The following is a 20,905-nucleotide window of genomic DNA, read 5'->3' on the forward strand; positions in this document are numbered from 1 at the left end:
GTGAATATGAGAGATGTTTGCTATAGATTCGGTGACGTGCTTTTCCAAACCTGAATTCAGAATGCCTATTCTTGATGAAACCTTTCTGAAATATAAAGAAAGACTTTATTTGTCAGTAATGTACTTAACTATGTTTTGAAAACAGCAGAATTAGGTGAAATTAGGACTGGGCCAGGTAATCTAGGACATTTGGTCATCATAACACTAAGGAAAACCTGCAAAAAAAGGAGAGGGGATTGATTATTATTTGCATTGTGGTTGATAAGAACTAAGTATTTGCATGTAATTTTCTTATTCTGCTGCCAAATGGCAATGACATTTACTTCTACAACCTCAAACAAACATGTAACCGAACAAAAACACATTTAAGTTCTAAGGAGTGGTATTTAACAAAACTCCACTCAATAAATTCAGTTGATCATTCACTCAACCATCAAATGCTTATTTCTTGCTAGGACGATGAGAAACAACCAGGAGGGAGGTTGGAACAGGGATTTTTGGAATTGAGAAGGAATAACTAAAAAGAATATTTAAATTATGTCAAAGGAAAACAAAGTGTTGTTTCCTTTAGAGATCCTTTAAGGCACTTTGTCTGCTATTAACAATTACCAATTCCTCTTAACTACTCGAGTCCACGTGCAGTGGCTTCCCAGGTGAATTCTGTTCATTATCATGAGACTATGTTATGAAATAGGTATCATGGGCTCTTCTCTAATCTACTTTTGTTTCAGGTAAATATCAGATTCATTTACTGCATCTTTTTCTGTAAGATAAGCAAGCAAACAAACAAACATAGAAAAGGATCCTTACCTACTTAGAACCACTAAACCCCAGGAGAATAAAGATGCCTATTTTCTCTTAACCCACAGCTTTGTCAATATCAGCTTCCATGAAGACTAAACTCTGTCAACCTAATCCTATCTGTTTAGTGTTTTTGGCTCTTTGGACTGCTCCCATTCTTACCTCTGCTCGTTCTGTCAGTGTGTTTCAGTATTTTCACCACTGTCGTGGCCTTTGTTTTTCCAACTCTTTCTGCCTCTGGTGAATCTCTTCCTTCCACCTCCCCCTATAATTCTTCTTCATCCTTTTGAATGATCAGGCCTTGCTCATCTCTGTATCCTCAGGGTTTAGCACAGGGCTTAGCACATGGCTTAGCACATAATTAATGAAGCTTAGGAGACCCTTGTTCAGTTCATAGAACGTAGGATGCTGGCCCAAGATCTTCAAACTGAAAGTGGTGAACAATTTTGCCACTCTCTTTATCTGTTATAACACAGGTATGATAGATATAATCCCCTATATATTTTTACTTATAGCCTGTATTCTTAAAGTGATTTTGACCTTTTCAAATTACTTTACCATCCTTTGTCCCACTGGATTTGAATCTCACATGCCTATGGAGAAAGCAAGGGAGTTATTATTATCCCATATTACAGTTAAGCAAATTGAGACAGAGATTAAGTAGTTTTCTTTGTCTCTATGAGTGACAGAGCTGAGACTAGAATCTGCATTGTAGTTCTATATGAAGTGGAGTATAAATATCCTTCCCAAACTATAGATATATAAATTACATATATATATATACACACACACATCAACTATATATACATATCTATAGACATACAGTTTTTGCATAAACATATATATGCACTTACTCAAACATAGTTTTTTTTTTTATAGAAACATAGCAGTCTAGAAGTATGTTCCTGTTTGGCTTAAGTGTTTTGTATAGACCCTAACAGTCATGTACTTACTATTCAGACTTGAAAAGGCTGTGGATCTAAAGATTGTTTACTAGTTACTGAGAGACATCTCCTGCATTGAATTACTTTGGTAGATGCTCTTTGCAAAGATCAGATGTGTTTGGCACCATACTACATGTTTCATTGAGTGGAGAGAAGGAAGATGAAATGACATAATTAATTATAAGACCAGCCTTAAGATTTCTGTGCTTAAAGAGCTATTCAGCCCCAGGGAATTACTTCAAGTCTGAGGCTGGGATGAGTTTCTTAACTTAATTCCCACTGCTTCTTGCCCTAATGAAGTTCTTTGTTAACAAAGTGAGGAGCATTTCTGGTGCTCTAGATAAGAAATCAGAATGTGGCCTATTTACTTATTTTAGTGAGAAGAGGGAGCAGTGAAGGCGACAAAGAGGTACACCTATTTAGAACGACGGGTAATGTAATGATTTATCTGACAGAATTATCCCCCAAATAATTTGTCCCTGAAGAGACTTAATATGTGTTTTACTCTTAGGTAGTAAGACCTGAAAGCTCATTATGATCCCTACACAAACCAGTGTGGTCTCAGGACTCTAACTTGCAATGACTTATACGAAAATATATCAGCAACACTGAGCCAAATGCAGAAAACAGTTGCCTTGCTGATTGTATTTAAAACTCAAAGCAGAGTCAGCCAATAGAGCCAAAACTGTTACTTAGCTGAAGTTAGGTTTTTTCTGACACTGCCCAACTTCTGTTATTTCCTTCTCTGCTTTCATGGTGTCACTTTCCTATCCTCTCATGCTCTCTAATTGCCCAGAGCCCATGCATAGGCCTGCCTGCATTGACAGTACTCTCTGCTCTGAACCACACAACTGCTCACAGCCCTCAAAACCTCCTCTCATTTAGACTGTCGGTTGAAATATGACTCGAAAGCATTTTATACTCAAGTGTACTGAGGAGCTAAGGTTCAAGCATGGTTCATTGTGGTCTTCTTTCTTCTTCCCTTCCTCCTCACTTCCTTTCTTCTTTCCTTTAATTTGTTTTTATAGGGAACAAGTATTTAATTACAGTAAATCAATCCGAATAATTTAGGTTATACTTCAATAATAATGACCAACAAATCTCAGTGGCTTCAGCTAACAAAGGATTACTTCTCATTCCAAGTCAGGTTATCAGGGTCCCTGTGGTCACTCTGGGACCTAGGGAGCCAGGCTGGGGAGCATCCCTGTTCAAACATTGCCACTTGCTGTGTCAAAGGGAAGAAAGCTCTAGAGGGACTCAGATCAGCAATAAATGCTTTGACCTGGACATGACACATCTTGAGGGGTCCTAGGAAGACTGGAGCAATGTTGACTGTCTTCATATTCATTCCTCTTTGATCCCTAATAACGAACACAGTACTGGGTACAGCAAAGACAATAAATGTTTATTAAAATGAAATCATTTCCAGAGACTCTAGAGTCCTTGGGGTTTGCCTTGGGCTGTCTTAGACTAAAATAGATAACAACCCATAAAGTTTAGACTAAAATAGATAACAGAACCCATACAATTTAGACGAAAATAGATAACAGAACCCATAAAGCTGGAAGACGTCCAGACTCAGTCTAGTGTCCCTGAGACACTAAAGATAAAAGGAATCCAAAGCCCTTTGAATCAGTCTGAGAAGAATAGAGTTCCAGGATGATCATTCATGGCCTGGTCAGTTTCATGAATATCATATTCCCTCTGATGATTCAAGGAAACAGCTGTCATACAGTTATTCCTCTTCTGCTGTTTTGTGCATGGTGTTATGCAATAAATATTTATTGTCTGACTCATATGTGGACAATCATGACTTATAATCAGTTTGTGGAATCTTTAAATATCATAGAAATGAAAACTGTAAGGTTTTGGACAAAACAGTCACTTTTCTGTGTGGTGGTATAGTGGAGTTTTTTTAAACTCGCATTTCATTCATATACATCCAACCAAATATACACAGGGAAAAAGAGAAAAAAAGAAAAAAGAATGAGATGTACAGCCCAGGCACCTCAGCCTGCTATTCCATTCGCCAAGCTTATATGCCTCTATGAAGGGTGTGATTCTAAAACCTCAGTCTGTTGTAATCTGAGTTAAGTGTGATGGTCAGTGAGAGCAGCTCATTCCATTGCATGTCCTTCTAGTATAGAAATGTATGGCAAGCATTTTTCCATGCAACTTGGCCCTTAAGTGTATACTGGTTGTGTCATCTGGCACTCACTCAGAGAGCCAATAACCTAGTCCAATACTGGGGGAGAAACTGGCTATGTCAGGGCTCTCTGTAAGGTGGCATATTCATCTCCAGTGTAGTATAATTTTGACTGTGTGTTTCTTTCCTAAAACCAGCTTCAGGATTTAATGGCCCATGTGCAGTGAGACTCCACAACATGTATGTTCTTTAGTAAATTAGTTCAACCATTGTGGAAGACAGTGTGGCGATTCCTCAAAGATCTAGAACCAGAAATACCATTTGACCCCGCAATCCCATTACTGGGTATTTACCCAAAGGAACATAAATCATTCTGTTACAAAGATACCTGCACATATATGTTCACTGCAGCATCATTCACAATAGCAAAGACATGGAATTAACCCAAATATCCATCAATGACAGACTGGCTAAAGAAAATGTAGCATATATATACCATGGAATGCTATGTAGCCACGAAAAGGAATGAGATAATGTCCTTTGCAGGAATGTGGATGGAACTGGAAGCCATTATCCTCAGCAAACTAACACAGGAACAGAAAACCAAACACCACATGTTCTCACTTATAAGTGGGAGCTGAACAATGAGAACACATGGACACAGAGAGGGGAACAACACACACTAGGGCCTGTTGGGGAGTGGGACTGGGGGAGGGAGAGCATTAGGGAAAAATAGCTAATGCGTGCTGGGCTTAATACTTGGGTGATGGGTTGATAGGTACAGCAAACCACCGTGGCACACGTTTACCTATTTAACAAACCTGCTCATCTTGCACATGTACCCCAGAACTTCAAATACAAATAAAAATTTAAAAAAGAGAACTAGACAGCAGCTGTGAAGACTGCCTTACCTTCTGTAGTCTTTATGTTTCATTTTGTTCAAGATATTTTGCTCTGTCTGCTGTTTCCATACATGGGTCTAGAGTTCTGTTGAAGCCTATATATGCATTTCATTACTTATTGAAAGATTAGCCATACCCATGTGTAGTATTTCTGGTGCTTCTGCATGTCACAAGTGGGTTAACATTGGTTCTCCATTCTTTTCTTTAGAGTGCCTACCGCATGTTTACAAACAACACGTGTTTGAAGCACATGATCACCAAAGTCCGGAGGGACACCCACCACTTTGAACGCTACCAGCATAACCGGGACCTTGTGGGATTCCTCAACATGTTCGCGAACAAACAGCTAGAGCTGCCGCGGGGATGGGAAATGAAACATGATCACCAGGGCAAGGTAACACGAGGGAGATGCCTCAGGGAGTGCCAAATGCCTGTGGGCTGCTTGTGGCTTCGACACTTGGCCCTACCCTTCAAGTGAGGGCCAGGGCTCTTTGTGAGGTGAAACATTCCACCTTCTGTTCAAGTGAAACCTGGACAGCAGGTTGTTTGTGACCACAAACAGTGACTGTGCCATTCTGAAGTCATGGAGGGAGCGCAGGGAGGGGTGTGAGACTGGCAAAGCATTCGCTTCTCCCTGGAAACTCTCTTACCTGTCATCTCTCTCCATGCTCTGCTGATTAGAGAAAAGGGTTCTCAGGCAGTGCTTCCTTCTCCCTAGTGATACAGCTTGTGTTGTAGATATTTGAATAAAAAGTTCTGGTATTGTTTGGAGAAAGTGGCTAGGAGGTCACTAAGCAAGCAACTGCGTGAGGTGTGTCTTTGTGACACTGTCTGGGCTTGGGCTTCAGTCTTACTGGTTCAGAACTGTGATTTTGTTAGCACAGCAACCAAAACTCACTGATTGATTAATTTATGACAAGAAATATGTAACTGTGCAACACAGGCCAGAATAGCTACATCTGTACTTCCTCTGTAGGTGGATGAACCAGAAAGCCTGGTTACAATCAGGAAGTCGTTCTATGAGTACGAAATCAGAATGAGAAAGTTAGTGCTTGTTATAAGGTGACCCTCAGCTAAGATTTAATTTTTATTTAACTCTTATGTAGTACCTACTATGAGCCATGAACTGTTTAAGCTCTTAAGGTCCTCACCACAACTTTGATAAAGCAGTACTGTTATTATTGCCATTTACAGATAAGCAGCTCCATGTCCAGAATGGTTCAGTGACTTGCCTGACATCACAGAGACAGGCAGTGGCTGAGCCACTCTGTAGGCCAGCCAGGCTGGTTCCAGGAACGTACTTTTAACCATGACATTATGCTCTGCAAGTATTGAGTAACCAACCTCAGTTTCTCTGTCTATAAAAAGTCTGGGAATATGTGACTTGAAGCGTAGGGAAAATTAAAATGACATGATATTTAAAGTATTTAACAACCCTTGCAGTGTTTGTTCAACAAATATTTATTGAGCACCTAAGCAAAACAGGTAAGCCAACTACTTTGTAGAACTGCCATTCTCATGAATGCAGCATTCATGTCTCAGAGACAGGCAATAGACAAATAAATAAACATACTATTCTTCGTATGCCAAGAGCTGATTAATGCTATGATTAAAAATAACGCAACAAATGAGATCTAGTAAAAGACAGGAATGGAGAATGTTATTTCATATAGGGTGGTTGGGGAACGTGTCACAGATAAGGCCATAGGTGAGCAGATACCTGAAAGAAGTAAGGAGTAAAGTATATCAACGGTCAAGGCAAATGGAACACGTGAAGTACTCAGTAAATGCCATTTACCCCCCAAAGTTCCCTCTAGCAGAGGGAACTTTACCACAATAGCCTCTTACTTATCCTGAACTCAGCTTCCAGCAATATTACCTGAGAACCTATGAGCAGTCAAAATGGTTGTTACAAAATGCATGTATTTTAATGCGTGGGAGGAGCCCTCAAACTCTCATTGAAACTACTGACTGGATTTCTGCAAATGTTTTTAATAAACCTCTAATTCCCAGCCAAGAGAAGATTAGAAGTGGCAAGCATGAAGTTTAGGAGAGATGAAAGAGAATTGGGCTTGTGATTTTGTCCCTGGACCACAAGTAAAATGTCACTGAATTAGAGTCAGATGGGCATGACAGAGAAGCCTTTTCAGAACACTAAGCTGGAAGCAGGGACACCAGGGGAAGATATGGCTTTGCTGGTACTACATTTGGTTCAACAGCCTGAGAGCCCAATGTCTGTAAATGTTCCATTGGATGGAAGGGCATAGATGGTCCAAGTAAGGACTTTGAAAAATACTGGTAGTATTATACCAGGGTATAAAAGAGTAGTACCCCACCAAGAATTCATCTGTTTTCAGCTCTGACAAGATTTTACCTGGAATCATGAATGAGGAGCTATGTTCATTAGAGAATCAGAGGTCCAGGGAAAACCCAAGTTAAGATAATGGATAGTGCTGCATCTGTTTCTGCTCTGTGTTGAGATTTAACTTGTTAAGGCAGAGGTTGGTCCCTTCTTGCCAGTCATAACTTGCCAGACACACTTTAGGAGAGAGGTTCTTTTACTAACCCCTGAACCTTGAAAAAAGTTTCAATTACATATAGGATACTATTGAAGAAGAGTTGTAATGTATTCTTAAGAACAAGTTCTGTCTCATAGCTTTTATAAAAGTTGTGGTGGTTAAACAGGAGTAAACATTATCTCAACCATGTTCGTAACATGACTATCCAAAACATCTTGTTCTCTAGGGATGTTTTTACCAATCTGGGTGTTACAACTTGAAGTTGGCATTGTATAGAACCCTGAGTGTAGGCTGGTAGAGAGCTGACCTCATAATCTGATGCTGGCTTTTACATTAGAATCCTGTTTGGGGTGAAAGATTTGAAGGACCCTTGCCTTGTGGACAAGACAGATTAGCAGGCAGACCCAAAAGCTTATCACTTTAGCCTGATCTCTCTCTGTCGTGCATTAAGAATTTAATAAGATTTTTAGCTAAGCTGGACACCTTAACTAAAGCAGGTTTATCTCCATGTGATTCTCCCATGTAAGTTTCTTTCCAAGTGACCAGCTTCCAGTAGATTAAAATAACTTAAAGGAACATTCAGGGAAGCTGGTGCTCGGTCTCTATTTGGCTACTCTGCTTTGGGCTGCATGTTAGGAGTCCTGTCTCCTGTCTTATGAATAGGCAGCTAATAGGTTTTCTGTCAACCCTGGAATTTTAGCCCCTTTTAATTGAATTTAATAATATTTATTTTAAGAGACAGGATCTTGCTGTGTTGCCCAGGCTGGAGTACAGTGGCTATTCACAGACGTGGTCCCACTGCTGATCAGCATGGGAGTTTCAACCTGTGCCATTTCTAACCTGGGCTGGTTCCTCCCACCTTAGGCAACCTGGTGATCTCCAACTCCTAGGAAGTCACCATATTGATGGGGAACTTAGTGTGGACACCTGATTGGCATAGCACACTGTAGTCCAGAACTCCTGGGCTCAAGCAGTCCTCCCACTTCAGCCTCCCAAGTAGCTGGAACTATAGGCACGTGCCACCCTGACTGGCTAGCCCCTTTTAAAAATGAGTTGCTGTGCTTCTAGAACATTTGAAGGGAGAAAACATTTTTCGTGTAATGCAACATCAAAGCTATTAACTATTATGAAGTTATTTTCCCACAGTGATGACTGATTTCTAGAGTTGATATGAAACAGGATGTCCATATCCTCATCTGCATGAAAGGAAATGGTTCTTAACAGAAATGTTCTCAGGCTGAAATTTACCTCCATCTCCTCTTCTCTAGTGTAACATCTTCCTTTCGTGTTTTCACTTATTTAGTCATTCAGCAGCACTTCGGAGGTGTGTACCATTGTGCTTACAATGATAAAAATTTACCACTTAATGTAGTATTCTGGAGTATGTAGCATTGCCCCTGGGCCAGACACTAGTTCATTTAGTGCTCACAGCAGCCTGGAGATGGGTGCTATTTTTATCCACATTATATAGAAGAGGAAACTGAGGCACAGCATGATTACATGAATTGACCAAGGTCAATTAGTAAGTGGTGGAATTGGATTTGAACCCAGGCAGTCCAGCTCCAGAGTCTGTGCTCCTCTCCTGCCTCTCACCAGTAAGGAGGGTGAAGGGATAGCTTCAGCAATTATAATGAAGATAGCAAAGGTTTGGCAGGATGCTGTGGGAGCCTCCTGATAATTTATAAGTTAGATATTATTATCATTCATAATTTACTGAAATTTAGAGGTAGAAGTAGGGATCTATATAGAATAGTAACTAAAAAGTTTCATCAGTTTGGCATTTCATGAAAATAATACAGATTTGTTAATTGATGAATCCTTACTCTTATAGGAAATACATGATGACTTATAAGGGATATACTGTAGGATTCATGTCAGCATCCTATTCCTCCTCTTAAGGAACTGCTGGTCTCCCTTAACCATGGTGGTCTGAGAGAATGGCATTTTCACAGCAGGGTTTCTTTTTGGTGTTACAGTTCTTTGCTGTCCATGTTGTTTTGATCACTGCAGGGTAGTCTGGCCTGGGCTGTTTGCTCCTGCCTTACACCGGTATAATGACATGGAATGTTCTCTGTTTCTCTATGATGGGTGCTCTGATACTGTGGTGTCTGAGTGGATTTGTTCTCTTGCTGTATCAGTGGACCTCTACTCTGGTGGTTGTATTCTCCATCAGCCATGATCATGAAACTAGGGTTTTAGAAACATCCTTGAAAGCCAAGTAACTTAGAAATGGAACTGAAAGCAGATCCACACATTGGCACAAAATCCTGTACTTCCTGTGTAAAGCCACTAACCATCCCTTTCCTAGACATTGCTGTTTTACCCTAAATGCCTCTTCTTTGAATTATAAAAGAATGTGTGCCTGTATACATATGTAACAAACCTGCACGTTGTGCACATGTACCCTAAAACTTAAAGTATAATAAAAAAATGGTAAATAAAAAAGGATGTGTGCCTTAGCACTGGTATGTGCTATGCAAGGGTCCACTGTAGAATGACTTATTTATGGCATGAGATACCTGGAAAGTTTTCATAGTAACAGCAGTATTTGAGGTGAGCCTTAAATGATGGGTTGAAGTTTGGTTAAAAGAGATTTTGGAGGAGAGAAAAAATAGGAATGGGGTGGGGAAAACACCCAAAGGAAAGGCATAGAGACAGGAAAGCACCAGGTGGGTATTTCTGGTTCCTGTGAAGAAATAATGAGTGAATTTCAAGAGACACGTATGAATTACATGAAATCAGTGCATGCTGTACTACAGAGAGTCAAACTGAGAGGATGCTAAAAGATGACTTGGATAATGAGAAAACAAAATCGTGAAAGTTATTATTTCTCAAATTTACATAATGGGCTTATTTGATTTAATTTTTAGAAAAAAAGTCTCTTTTTTAAAAAGTTCCTTTAAGATGTTAAATATGGACTATTCCCCCTGCCTCTTTGCTTTAGACTCGCAAACAATATTAATCCAGGATTTTTTCCCCAGATTATTTTCTTTGGCCCTAAATCAAGATGCGAAGAAACTTTGAACTTTATAAGCGACATATCATAAATGTCATGAGATTTTAAAAAATAAAAATGTACAATGGGAACCATCTTCTTATTTAAAGTGAAATATCTTTCCCATAGTTTGTTGTGTTTTTCCCTGCAGAAATCATGTGTTACAATATCTCCCAGCTAAATTGGCTTCCATTTCTATGTCCAAGCTTTGTAACTCTAGAGGTTTTGACTTTGGGTGTCAGATTAGGAGTTTAAGTATCAGAATGGTCCAAATACTCATCTTTGAGAACCACAGCACATAGCAGTTATGGTTATGAGGACAGATTTTGGAACAGAGCAAATATTTGTAGGGTAGAAAGTACCACAGGCTGAGCCTATTTGAGAATTCTCATTTTACCAGACCCTAATAGCCTGTGTGGCTACAGTTGTTTCAGTAATGACCCAGACCCTGGTTTCAATCTTGCATGAAACTGATGGCAACTATTTACTGGGTCAAGTCCTATTTATCTCAGTGAGTAAAGTGCAACTTAATATTTGGAGGCCACAACTTCTTATAATTTCAAAAGTCTCTTAGCAAGATAAATGCTACATTTTGAAAAATATGTTGTCTACTTGACCACCACATTTGTTACTTTTGTGACACATTTTTAATTGCTTGGAAACAACTAATACCTCTTGTGGTGGGTATCTGGTTTAATTACCTTAAGTTATGCAGCAATCTAGCTGTTGATGGAATTAAACTATAAAATGATAGATAGCACATGGTTTTTAGGACCTCTTGTCTGTTTTAAAAGGTAAAAATATGTTAGAAAAAATTAATGCATAAGTATACATAGAAGGCAAATGGCAAAAATAAACTGTCTAGGGGTTGTGTCTCTTTTTGAATGAGAAAATAGAGCAGAGATCGGTTTTATGAATAGATTTCTGAGTAAAACAGTAGACTCATGGAATCTTGAAGGAATTGCCTAAGTACAGAGATGGACTTTGCCTTTTCTTTTTTAACAGTTGTCTTTATGACCTGCATGGATTTAAATATATATATATTTATGACCTCCATCTTAAAATATATATATGTATGAGTATATGATTTCAACATTTCATGTTAATGCCCTTCTACTCCACCTAAAATGTGGTAATTTGGATAACTTTATTCCCAGTCTTCCACAGCTATAAGTTGGGAAATGTTGGACAATCAGCTGTCTGTGGCAGGTGGGGAGGAGGGCTGATTTGTAGCACTTGCCAATTTTGATGGTGTAAATTCCCCCAACATGGTCAATTACATGCTGTCAGCATCACATCAACCTGCTCACAGAATTCCTTAAAACTACAGTCTGCTCTCACGAGCTGGTACAAGCCATCTCCAACATAACACTGGCTCCCCTCTTACAGGTTGAACGCCTAAATACTGTCACTCCCAACATATAAAATACCACTCCCTTAGCTAACATTTTACATCAAAGTGTTGTACTTATATTGTACTTGTCCACATCTACTAACTGGCTGTTTTCAGGACTCTGGCCCAAGTAGCACAAATCCCTGTTTCCTCTCCTAGCACCTTTAGAGCTACAGTCATAGCAGTTAAACATAATACTTTTCTATAACCTTTTTTGTGACTGATAAAGATGTCATGAAAAAATTGGGACTACTGATTCCTTCAAAAGAACCAAGTTAGCATGACGATTTTTTACTGAGGATAAACTGTATCATTCAGCCCTTTTCATCTCCACTATTTGTGACAGAGTCTTTCTAAGACATAAAGTAGAGAAAATAATAGCATGTTTATGCCTTATAACTGAGGGAATCTTGGGGGAAGGAGCCAGGAGCTGAGAGGAGAGTTATAATTTGGAAGGAAGAGAATGGGTAAGTAAATACAATCTTTAAAAAATGAAAGTAGATTACAATGAGCCTTTTTTTGAGCACTTCTAAGACTTTGTAAGCTAAGACACCAGAATTTATAACAGATACAATACATAGTCTTCTGGCTTATCAATTATTGTCCTTTTACTGTTTCTATAACTCTTTATAGAAAGAAAAATGGAAGATCGGATGTTCTGTCTTTCTGTAGCATAGTTACAAGCACTTTTTGTTTTATTTTGTTTATATAGCCTTTTACTATGTATTCCTTAGTGGCAAAATAGTAACTGGAAACAATTTCAAACTTCTTTAACTTAGATTTGTTGAGCCTGAGGTTGGTATTTCTTCACAAATAGTGGTGGCTTTTTCTTTTCTTAAAATAATAGAAGTTTTTTTTAAAAAAAAAAAAAAGAAAAAAGAAAGAAAGAATTGTGTAAAGAAAGAAATGTATTTTGTTTGGCTTCACTAAAATACCACTTGGCTCCAACTAGCCCATACTTCCTGACTCTGACTATGCCCCGAAGCAGTGAAAGGGTAGATGTTTTCAAAAATGAGATTCGAGTTTGTGTATTTGCATTCCTTTCAGCTTTTGAGTTGTTAGTTGGCCCAGCACTGTAAAGCTTGAGTGAATTTCCTTAATGAAACTTAGCATTAGGGAATCAATATTGTTCAAAATTTGCTTTGCTAGTAGCCAATGTGAAAAGGATCTGTTTTTCCATACAATTTCTTTTTTCATGTCTACATTCTAGACATACTCTACTCTAGACAGTATTTATTAATACGTGGTAGATACTTTCATAAATAATTGCAGGCTATTCAAAAATTGTGACATAAAGTGATCCAAATTTACTAGGTCAGCTTCATTGCTGTGGGAAAGTGATCCATTTTCCTGACAAAATTGATATGTGTGTCACAAACAGAAATGGCATGCTTGGACTTTGCATGCTCTTCTCTTCATTTTAAAGTAGAATCTATTTTTCACAATTCAGCTGTGACCTGAGTAATTTCCTTTACGTGAATAAAGCAAAGCACTGAGGAAACCTGTCCAAGGTCACACAGTGGGCCCAGAGTGGAGCCAAAACTCACACCAAGGGATTGCTCCTTAGAAGTGCTATATTCAGTCAGTGCCCTAGCTGTGTGGCTTTGATGGAGGTCTTAATCGAGACTTTTCCCCTAAGTACTTGGCAGATGTAAAAAGCATGTGTAAACAATATACACATTCCATTTGACTCTGAAATAGAGCCCCTTGTGGGATACAAATAGGACCTATTCTCCACCCATGGCCATCCTTCCAACAGATTAGTGATGAGAATTGGGCACGGTATGTAGAGCATGCTGTCTGGGATCAGTAGCAGTCTTTCCACCTGAAACTTTGCAGTGTTGAAACTGGTGAGGCCAAGCACTGTGAGTGGCTGTTACTGTCAGCCTCATTGAGTACATACTGAAATGTTTTCCTAAAATAAAGTATGATATAAGGTGTGAGGGGAGTGGGAAGAACATAAAAAGGAAAAGATGGTAGGCAGAAAGCAGAGTGGAAAAAAGGAGATGATGTATGAAAAGAAGAGAGGTGGGGAAAAAGATATTGCTCATTGGGCTTTGGGGTCAGACAGAAACATGGGTTCAAATCCCAGCTTGATAAGTTCCAACTGTACATTTCACTTAAATTGGGAATTGTATTCTAGCTGTATTAAAGGTGAATGATAGATATGTCATTATTCACCAAATAGGGAAGATCCCTACATATAATGGTGGTTTCTGGTTTTACTTTTAGAGAGACTGTCTTTCCTCTGCAGTGTGGAAACTTCACTGTTTCTACTGGGATTTGATTTGACTGTATTGTGGTGGAAAACCCATATACATTTTAACATACAAGACTGTATTCTCACCAGGCACGGTGGCTTATGCCTGTAATTCCGACACTTTTTGAGAGGCCAAAGCAGGTGGATCACCTGAGGTCAGGAGTTCAACACCAGCCTGGCCAACATGGTGAAAGCCCGTCTCTACTAAAAATACAAAAAATTAGGTGTGGTAGTGTGGTGGTGCGTGCCTGTAATTCCAGCTACTTGGGAGGCTGAGGCGGGAGAGTCACTTGAACCTGGGAGGCAGAGGTTGCAGGGAGCCAAGATTGTGCCACTGTACTCCAGCCTGGGCAACAGAGCAAGACTCCATCTCAAAAAAAAAAAAAAAAGTGTATTCTCTCACATAAAGAAGTTGAGAGGTAGGCAGTCTAGGATTGACCAGGGAGTTCATCATGTTGCAAGAGCCCCCAGCTCCTTCCAACTTTTTTTTTTTTTTTTGAGATGGAGTCTCGCTCTGTCACCCAGGCTGGAGTGCAGTGGTGCAATCTCTGCTGACTGCAACCTCTGCCTCCCGGGTTCACACCATTCTCCTACCTCAGCCTCCCAAGTAGCTGGGACTACAGGTGCCCGCCACCATGACCAGCTAATTTTTTGTATATTTTTAGTAGAGACGAGGTTTCATCGTGTTAGCCAGGATGGTCTCGCTCTCCTGACCTCATGATCCGCCCACCTTGGCCTCCCAAAGTGATGGGATTACAGGTGTGAGCCACCGCGCCCAGCCGCTCCTTCCAACTTTTTGCTCAGCCGTCCTTCATTTTGTAAACCAAAAATAAAATTCTAAGCCCCTCAACCATCTGAATGGACCCCTCCTCTCAGCCAAGGACATTCCAAAGTTAACCTAAAAAAGCTAGTTCAGGCCATGATGGAAAGTGGGGGGTTGAATATGCCTTGCAGCTGACCAGCATTAACACCAACACACAGACCTTAAGACTGATAGAACAGAGCCTTTGAGTCTGATAAGAAATATTTACGGTCTATTCTTTCTGAAGCCTGCTACCTGGAGGCTTCATCTGCATGATAAAACCTTGGTCTCCACAACCGTTATCATAACCCAGACATTCCTTTCTATTGATTCCAGATCTTTAGATAATAACCAACTGCCAAACAGAAAATCTTTGAATCTCCCTATGACCTACAACTGCCCCCACCCCTACTTCCAGTCGTCTCCCCTTTCCAGACTGAACTAACATATATCTTGAATGTGTTTTTGGTGCCTTAGCCCTCTCTAAAATGTATAAAACCAAGTCTACCTTGGGTAGACATTCTCAGGATCTCTTGAGGGCTGTGTCGCAAGCCATTGGCCACTCATGCTTGGCTCAGACTAAATTTCTTCAAATATTTTACAGAGTTTGACTCTTCCTCAACAATCCCCATGGTTCAGTATGGCTACTGGAGCTCCACTATTAAATTTGTGTTTCAGAGGGTAGGATAGGTGAAGGACAGAATGAAGGATCATCTGTCCCTCATCAGGAGATTTCCCAGAAGTACCATGTTTTCCATCTTACTGGTCAGAACTTAGTCTTGGCCACACATACTTACAAGGAGCCTGGTAACAAACATAGTTTTCACTGGTCCTCCTTCTTTTGAGCCTTGTATATGGTCTTTAGCAAGAAACATTGTGATCCTTAGGAAACTGTTTCAGAAAAGAAAACTATTATTTGTGAAAATAATAGGACCTCATATTTGAGGTGTCACAGGCAGCATGCTCAAAAATTCGTATGAACTATCTCAGTTAATCTTCCTTTAATGTAGTTATGATCCCCATTTAACAGGAAAAGAAACTGGGGTTTAAAAATTTTAACTAGTTTGCCCAAGGTGACATTGCTAGTAAGTAGCAAACTAGAGCTCAGAACCAGGCTTGTCTTTTTCCAAATTCGAAGCATTTAATCATTATGTTGCCTCCGACTTCTCAATTTTTAACCTGGTACATTTACAATGGGATTTTTAAAGTCTTCTGTTTGTGGTTTTAGGGTCTTTAGCTTCTCTCATTTTTTTTTCCCCAATCTTAAGTATTTTGTTAAAAGAACACGCTTTTTTTTTTTTTTTTTTTTTGAGACGGGGTCTGACTCTGTCACCTACCCAGGCTGGAGCGCAGTGGGCAGTGGCACAATCTTGGCTCACTGCAATCACCACCTCCCAGGCTCAAATGATCCTCTCACTTCAGCCTCCCAAGTAGCTGGGACTACAGGTGTCTGCCACTGCATGCCCGGATAATTTTTGAATATTTTGTAGAGACAGAGTTTTGCCATGTTGCCCAGGCTGGCCTTGAACTTCTGAGCTCAAGCGATCCACCTACCTCAGCCTTCCAAAGTGCTGGGATTACAGGTGTGAGCCATCGCGCCTGGCCCAGGAACATGCTTTTTAGCACTTGGTTAGTTAATTGTTAGTTGTCTCCTTGTATTTTGGTTGGAAATTCAAGTTTTTGGCAATTTGTTTTTATCTGAGCACCCTCTTTCTCCCAGGCACAGCCCTAAAAGCTATTGGGGATAACAGAGTGACTAAGATACAGTCACTACTCCCAAGGCTTTTGCAGTATAGTTCTTTTGAGAATGGATTTTAGACAAGCCTGTTAACATCACATTAGGCTATGACACTACATACAAATCATAGTTGACCTACATGTAGACACCCATTTGTCTTTATAATTACAAGTGCATCATTGTACCGTTAATGACCACCCATCCCTTCAAAACATTCCTAAGAAATTAGGTAAATAGGCCATTCTAATTTATGCTGTTTGTATTTTTCCCTTAAACAAGATGGTTAATAGGATTGTGTTAGTAATAAAAGCTTGTTACTCTCCATTTACATACAGAGGATATGGGTTTGGTTCTAATATGTATTATTTAAAAATAAGTATTAGCCACATCCATTGGTGCAAAATAATTTAATTGCTATTTTATGACATTTTGAATAGTGGCAGAAATAGTGGACAATTGTATTAGAAGCACAAACCAAATGGGACCAATGTTACGTTTGGGGTCAGAACCTGTCAATGCAAGTCCACACAGGTTTTATCACTGGAGTACTTTTTACAAGACCTGAGAAGAAGGATGTTTCACCCAAGGTTAGTAAGGAGGAAACATTACCCAGGATGTGAGGCTGATGACAAAATCTCACACAAAACCTTTATTTTTTTGTACCCAGAATTGGGTAGTAAGAGAAAGGACTGGAAAAGACGCCTGTTCTGCCCATTTTTCTGCTTTGTTTTCTGGTACATCCATTGCTTAAAGTTATTTCTTTATAAAGATGTAAAAATGTTTTCTATATGGGACCTGCCCCATTTCTTGATGATGTACATAGAGTTCCATAAGAAACATTCTGTTCCATAATGGGAAAATAGGTTTCTAAATAGACATAAATATACTATCTGCCTCTGGCATTTGCCTAGATACCTTCATCTCTAGGTGTTAAGGTACTTTGTTAACTGAGCTCCATCGGTTTGAAAGGTCAGTTCTTTTTTGCCTGTTATTTGGCATACATCATGTGCCTTGACACTTGGTTTATAGGTACTGAGTCTCCTGGCTCTCCTAATAGCCTCTTTCATCTTTGATGACCTAATTAACTATCTGATCACGGAAAACTTACAATTTCTAATTGTACTTAAGATAATGGGTTTCATTATTACCTTGAGTCAATTTTACTTTGAAAACTTACAACATTGGGCCCCTAAGGATAATGATAGATAGCACTTGTATAGTTTTAGAATTAAACAAACAGACCAAAAAATGCTTTGCTGCATTGTATTCCATCTTACTGCAATGCTGAGGTACATGGTTTATGCTCATTCATGATTTCATGTTACCAGAGATTCTGCCGGGATCATGACAGACATGGCTTCCACTCTCCTAGCACATTATGGGGGAGAAATGTTAGGAATGAAGGAGACATGTTTTCATAAGAAATATATAGCTCAGAGAACTTAAGTGACTTACCCAAAGTTCTAGACGGTATGTGATGAGTTTGTATGGGTGTGTAATGGGCGACTAAACTGGAAAGGCATGTAGGCAGACTGTTAAAGAGTAATGAAAAACTGACCAAAGAGTGGGGATGTCTTTTCTGTGGACAGTAGATAGCCATGAGAAGCTTTGGATTGGGGTGGTGATGTAATTGAAGTGTTTAGAAAGAATATTCTTATAGTAACGGGCCAGTTAAATGACTACGGTGATAGAGATGTGGACCAGCTGAGAAGCCACCAGTCCCAAAATAATGGGGTGGTGTTCAGGCTGGGAGGGGACAAATAGAGGACACTACAGTGAGAAAATGAGAAGGATTTGGTGGCTTACTGTATAGAGAAGGAAAAAAGAAGAGAAGTCAATGATGTTTAAAAGTTTCGGCCAGGTGCGGTGGCTCACGCCTGTAATCCCAGCACTTTGGGAGGCTGAGGCAGGCAGATCACAAGGTCAGGAGATCAAGACCATCCTGGCTAACACAGTGAAACCCCATCTCTACTGGGCGCCTGTAGTCCCGGCTACTCGGGAGGCTGAGGCAGGAGAATGGCGTGAACCTGGGAGGTGGAGCTTGCAGTGAGCTGAGATCGCGCCACTGCACTCCAGCCTGGGTGACAGAGCAAGATTCTGTCTCAAAAAAAAAAAAATTTTAAAAAAAGTTTCAAGGTGGTAAGAACTTTATAATAACCGCATATGACAGTAAGAGCTCAAAGACCGTCAGTTAAGAGAAGCCCGAATGTCCATTCTTCTGGCTTCCTTCTCGGATCATATCTTTGGTGACTACCTCGTAGAGTATTTCCTAAAACCAGGCATAATGTTCCTTCCTGCTCTTTTCGTTCTGGATCTCATCTAAGCTTGGCTTTCTCTAATCTGATCTGTCCTGTGTGGGTAAGGAGAAATTTCCCCAAAGATTGAAAATTATGAGAAAATAGAGCTAAGACTGTGACTCAGAAGTGAGTCTTTTCCTGGCCGTCTGATGTTATAAGTCAGCTAAGACATGTGAGCGGCGTGTATTTGACTCAGTGTATTGTATCCTAGGCGTTCTTTGTGGACCACAACTCCCGCACCACCACTTTCATTGATCCCCGGCTCCCACTTCAGAGCAGTAGACCCACAAGTGCGCTGGTTCATCGGCAACACCTGACAAGGCAACGCAGCCACAGTGCGGGTGAGGTGAGTCATGCATTTTGGGGACTGACCTGTTGGTTGACAGAAGCTTCTAGTATGTAATGGTTTGAGGAATTTGATTGATTTTTTTAAAGCATTTTTTCTTTTGTTTTTTTTTATTTTTTTTGAGTTTGATTTAGAGGCTGAAAAGCTTTCGAATGTTGACAGGGCTTCTCTGGAAATACATACAGCCTAAATCACAAATTTAAAAAAGTAGGATATATGAAGCAAAACTGAAGAAATTTAAAATTTTTTGACTCAGAGGAAGATGAGAGGGTGTTGATAATGTACTAAAATGTTTAAAACAGGAAGATGATAAGCCCATTTACACACCCATTTTCAGCCTCACAGGAAGAAATGAATGTAACTTGGTTAAATATAGAGTTTCTTTATATATATATATATTTTATTATACTTTAAGTTCTAGGGTACACGTGCACAACGTGCAGGTTTGTTACATATGTATACGTGTGCCATGTTGGTGTGCTGCACCCATTAACTCGTCATTTACATTAGGTATATCTCCTAATGCTGTCCCTCCCCCCTCCCCCCACCCCATAACAGGCCCCAGTGTGTGATGTTCCCCTTCCTGTGTCCAAGAGTTCTCACTATTCAATTCCCACCTATGAGTGAGAACATGCGGTGTTTGGTTTTTTGTCCTTGTGATAGTTTGCTGAGAATGATGGTTTCCAGCTTCATCTATGTCCCTACAAAGGACATGAACTCATCATTTTTTATGGCTGCATAGTATTTCCTGGTGTATATATGTGCCACATTTTCTTAATCCAGTCTATCATTGTTGGACATTTGGATTGGTTCCAAGTCTTTGCTATTGTGAGTAGTGCTGCAGTAAACATACATGTGCATGTGTCTTTATAGCAGCATGATTTATATTCCTTTGGGTATATACCCAGTAATGGGATGGCTGGGTCAAATGGTATTTCTAGTTCTAGATCCCTGAGGAATCACCACACTGTCTTCCACAATGGTTGAACTAATTTACAGTCCCACCAACAGTGTCAAAGCGTTCCTATTTCTTCACATCCTCTCCAGCACCTATTGTTTCCTGGCTTTTTAATGATTGCCATTCTAACTGGTGTGAGATGATAGAATTTCTTAAGTAAAGTTTTCTATATTACATTAAAATATTCATCCAGGGATACAGGATTATGGAATCCTCACTAGTATTCTTTAAAATTAGGATATTTTTGAGAGAGTTGATTTATATACTTTATGTGCCTGGAGAAAAAGGGCTGAACTAAGAATTACTAAAAACTGCTCTGCTTTACCGGTTTGCAGGGACCAGTGGTAACCACACGAGGGCCCTCTAATATCCTAACCAAAAAAAAGGAAGAAATCTTGTTTCACTTCTTCCTTTTGCAGCTTCAGTATATAAAAGAAATGTCTTAAGTCGTTTTCTTCTCCTTCATATGGGCTTATGATTTGATTATATACCATCACTTGATTTACATTGTTTCTGAAAATTCCCTTAGACAATAGAATTAGGATCCTTTAGCCACCTTTACATGCCTTTTCTGTGTCTATGTGCATGTCATATTTTCAGTATTATATTGTACATCAAATATGTTTGTAGCCATATATTTTGTATAAGAAAAAATATGAATACAATAAATAACTGGATGTGATTCATCAAAATTCGACTCTTGGAATTTCCCCTCATGATTTACATACTTGCTCCAATGTATCATGTGTTTGCTGGTTGTAAGTGCAGATATAGAAGGGTACGCATGAGAAGCTCATATAAAAA

At 39.6% G+C, this 20,905-nt stretch overlaps 1 protein-coding gene across 4 annotated transcripts in view; it reads left to right on the forward strand.

The window, feature by feature from the left end:
- Positions 1-20,905, forward strand: part of HECW2 (HECT, C2 and WW domain containing E3 ubiquitin protein ligase 2) — a 402,919-nt gene that overhangs the window by 300,738 nt on the left and 81,276 nt on the right. For all 4 annotated transcript variants that reach the window (XM_058440001.1, XM_032755095.2, XM_032755096.2 and 1 more), the window contains exons 14-15: positions 5,002-5,187; positions 19,009-19,143. In XM_058440001.1, the coding sequence (XP_058295984.1) occupies positions 5,002-5,187; positions 19,009-19,143 (321 nt within the window). The remainder of the gene's footprint in view (positions 1-5,001; positions 5,188-19,008; positions 19,144-20,905) is intronic.

Source organism: Hylobates moloch, unplaced genomic scaffold (assembly GCF_009828535.3).
Source record: "Hylobates moloch isolate HMO894 unplaced genomic scaffold, HMol_V3 SCAFFOLD_1, whole genome shotgun sequence".
NCBI lineage: Eukaryota > Metazoa > Chordata > Mammalia > Primates > Hylobatidae > Hylobates > Hylobates moloch.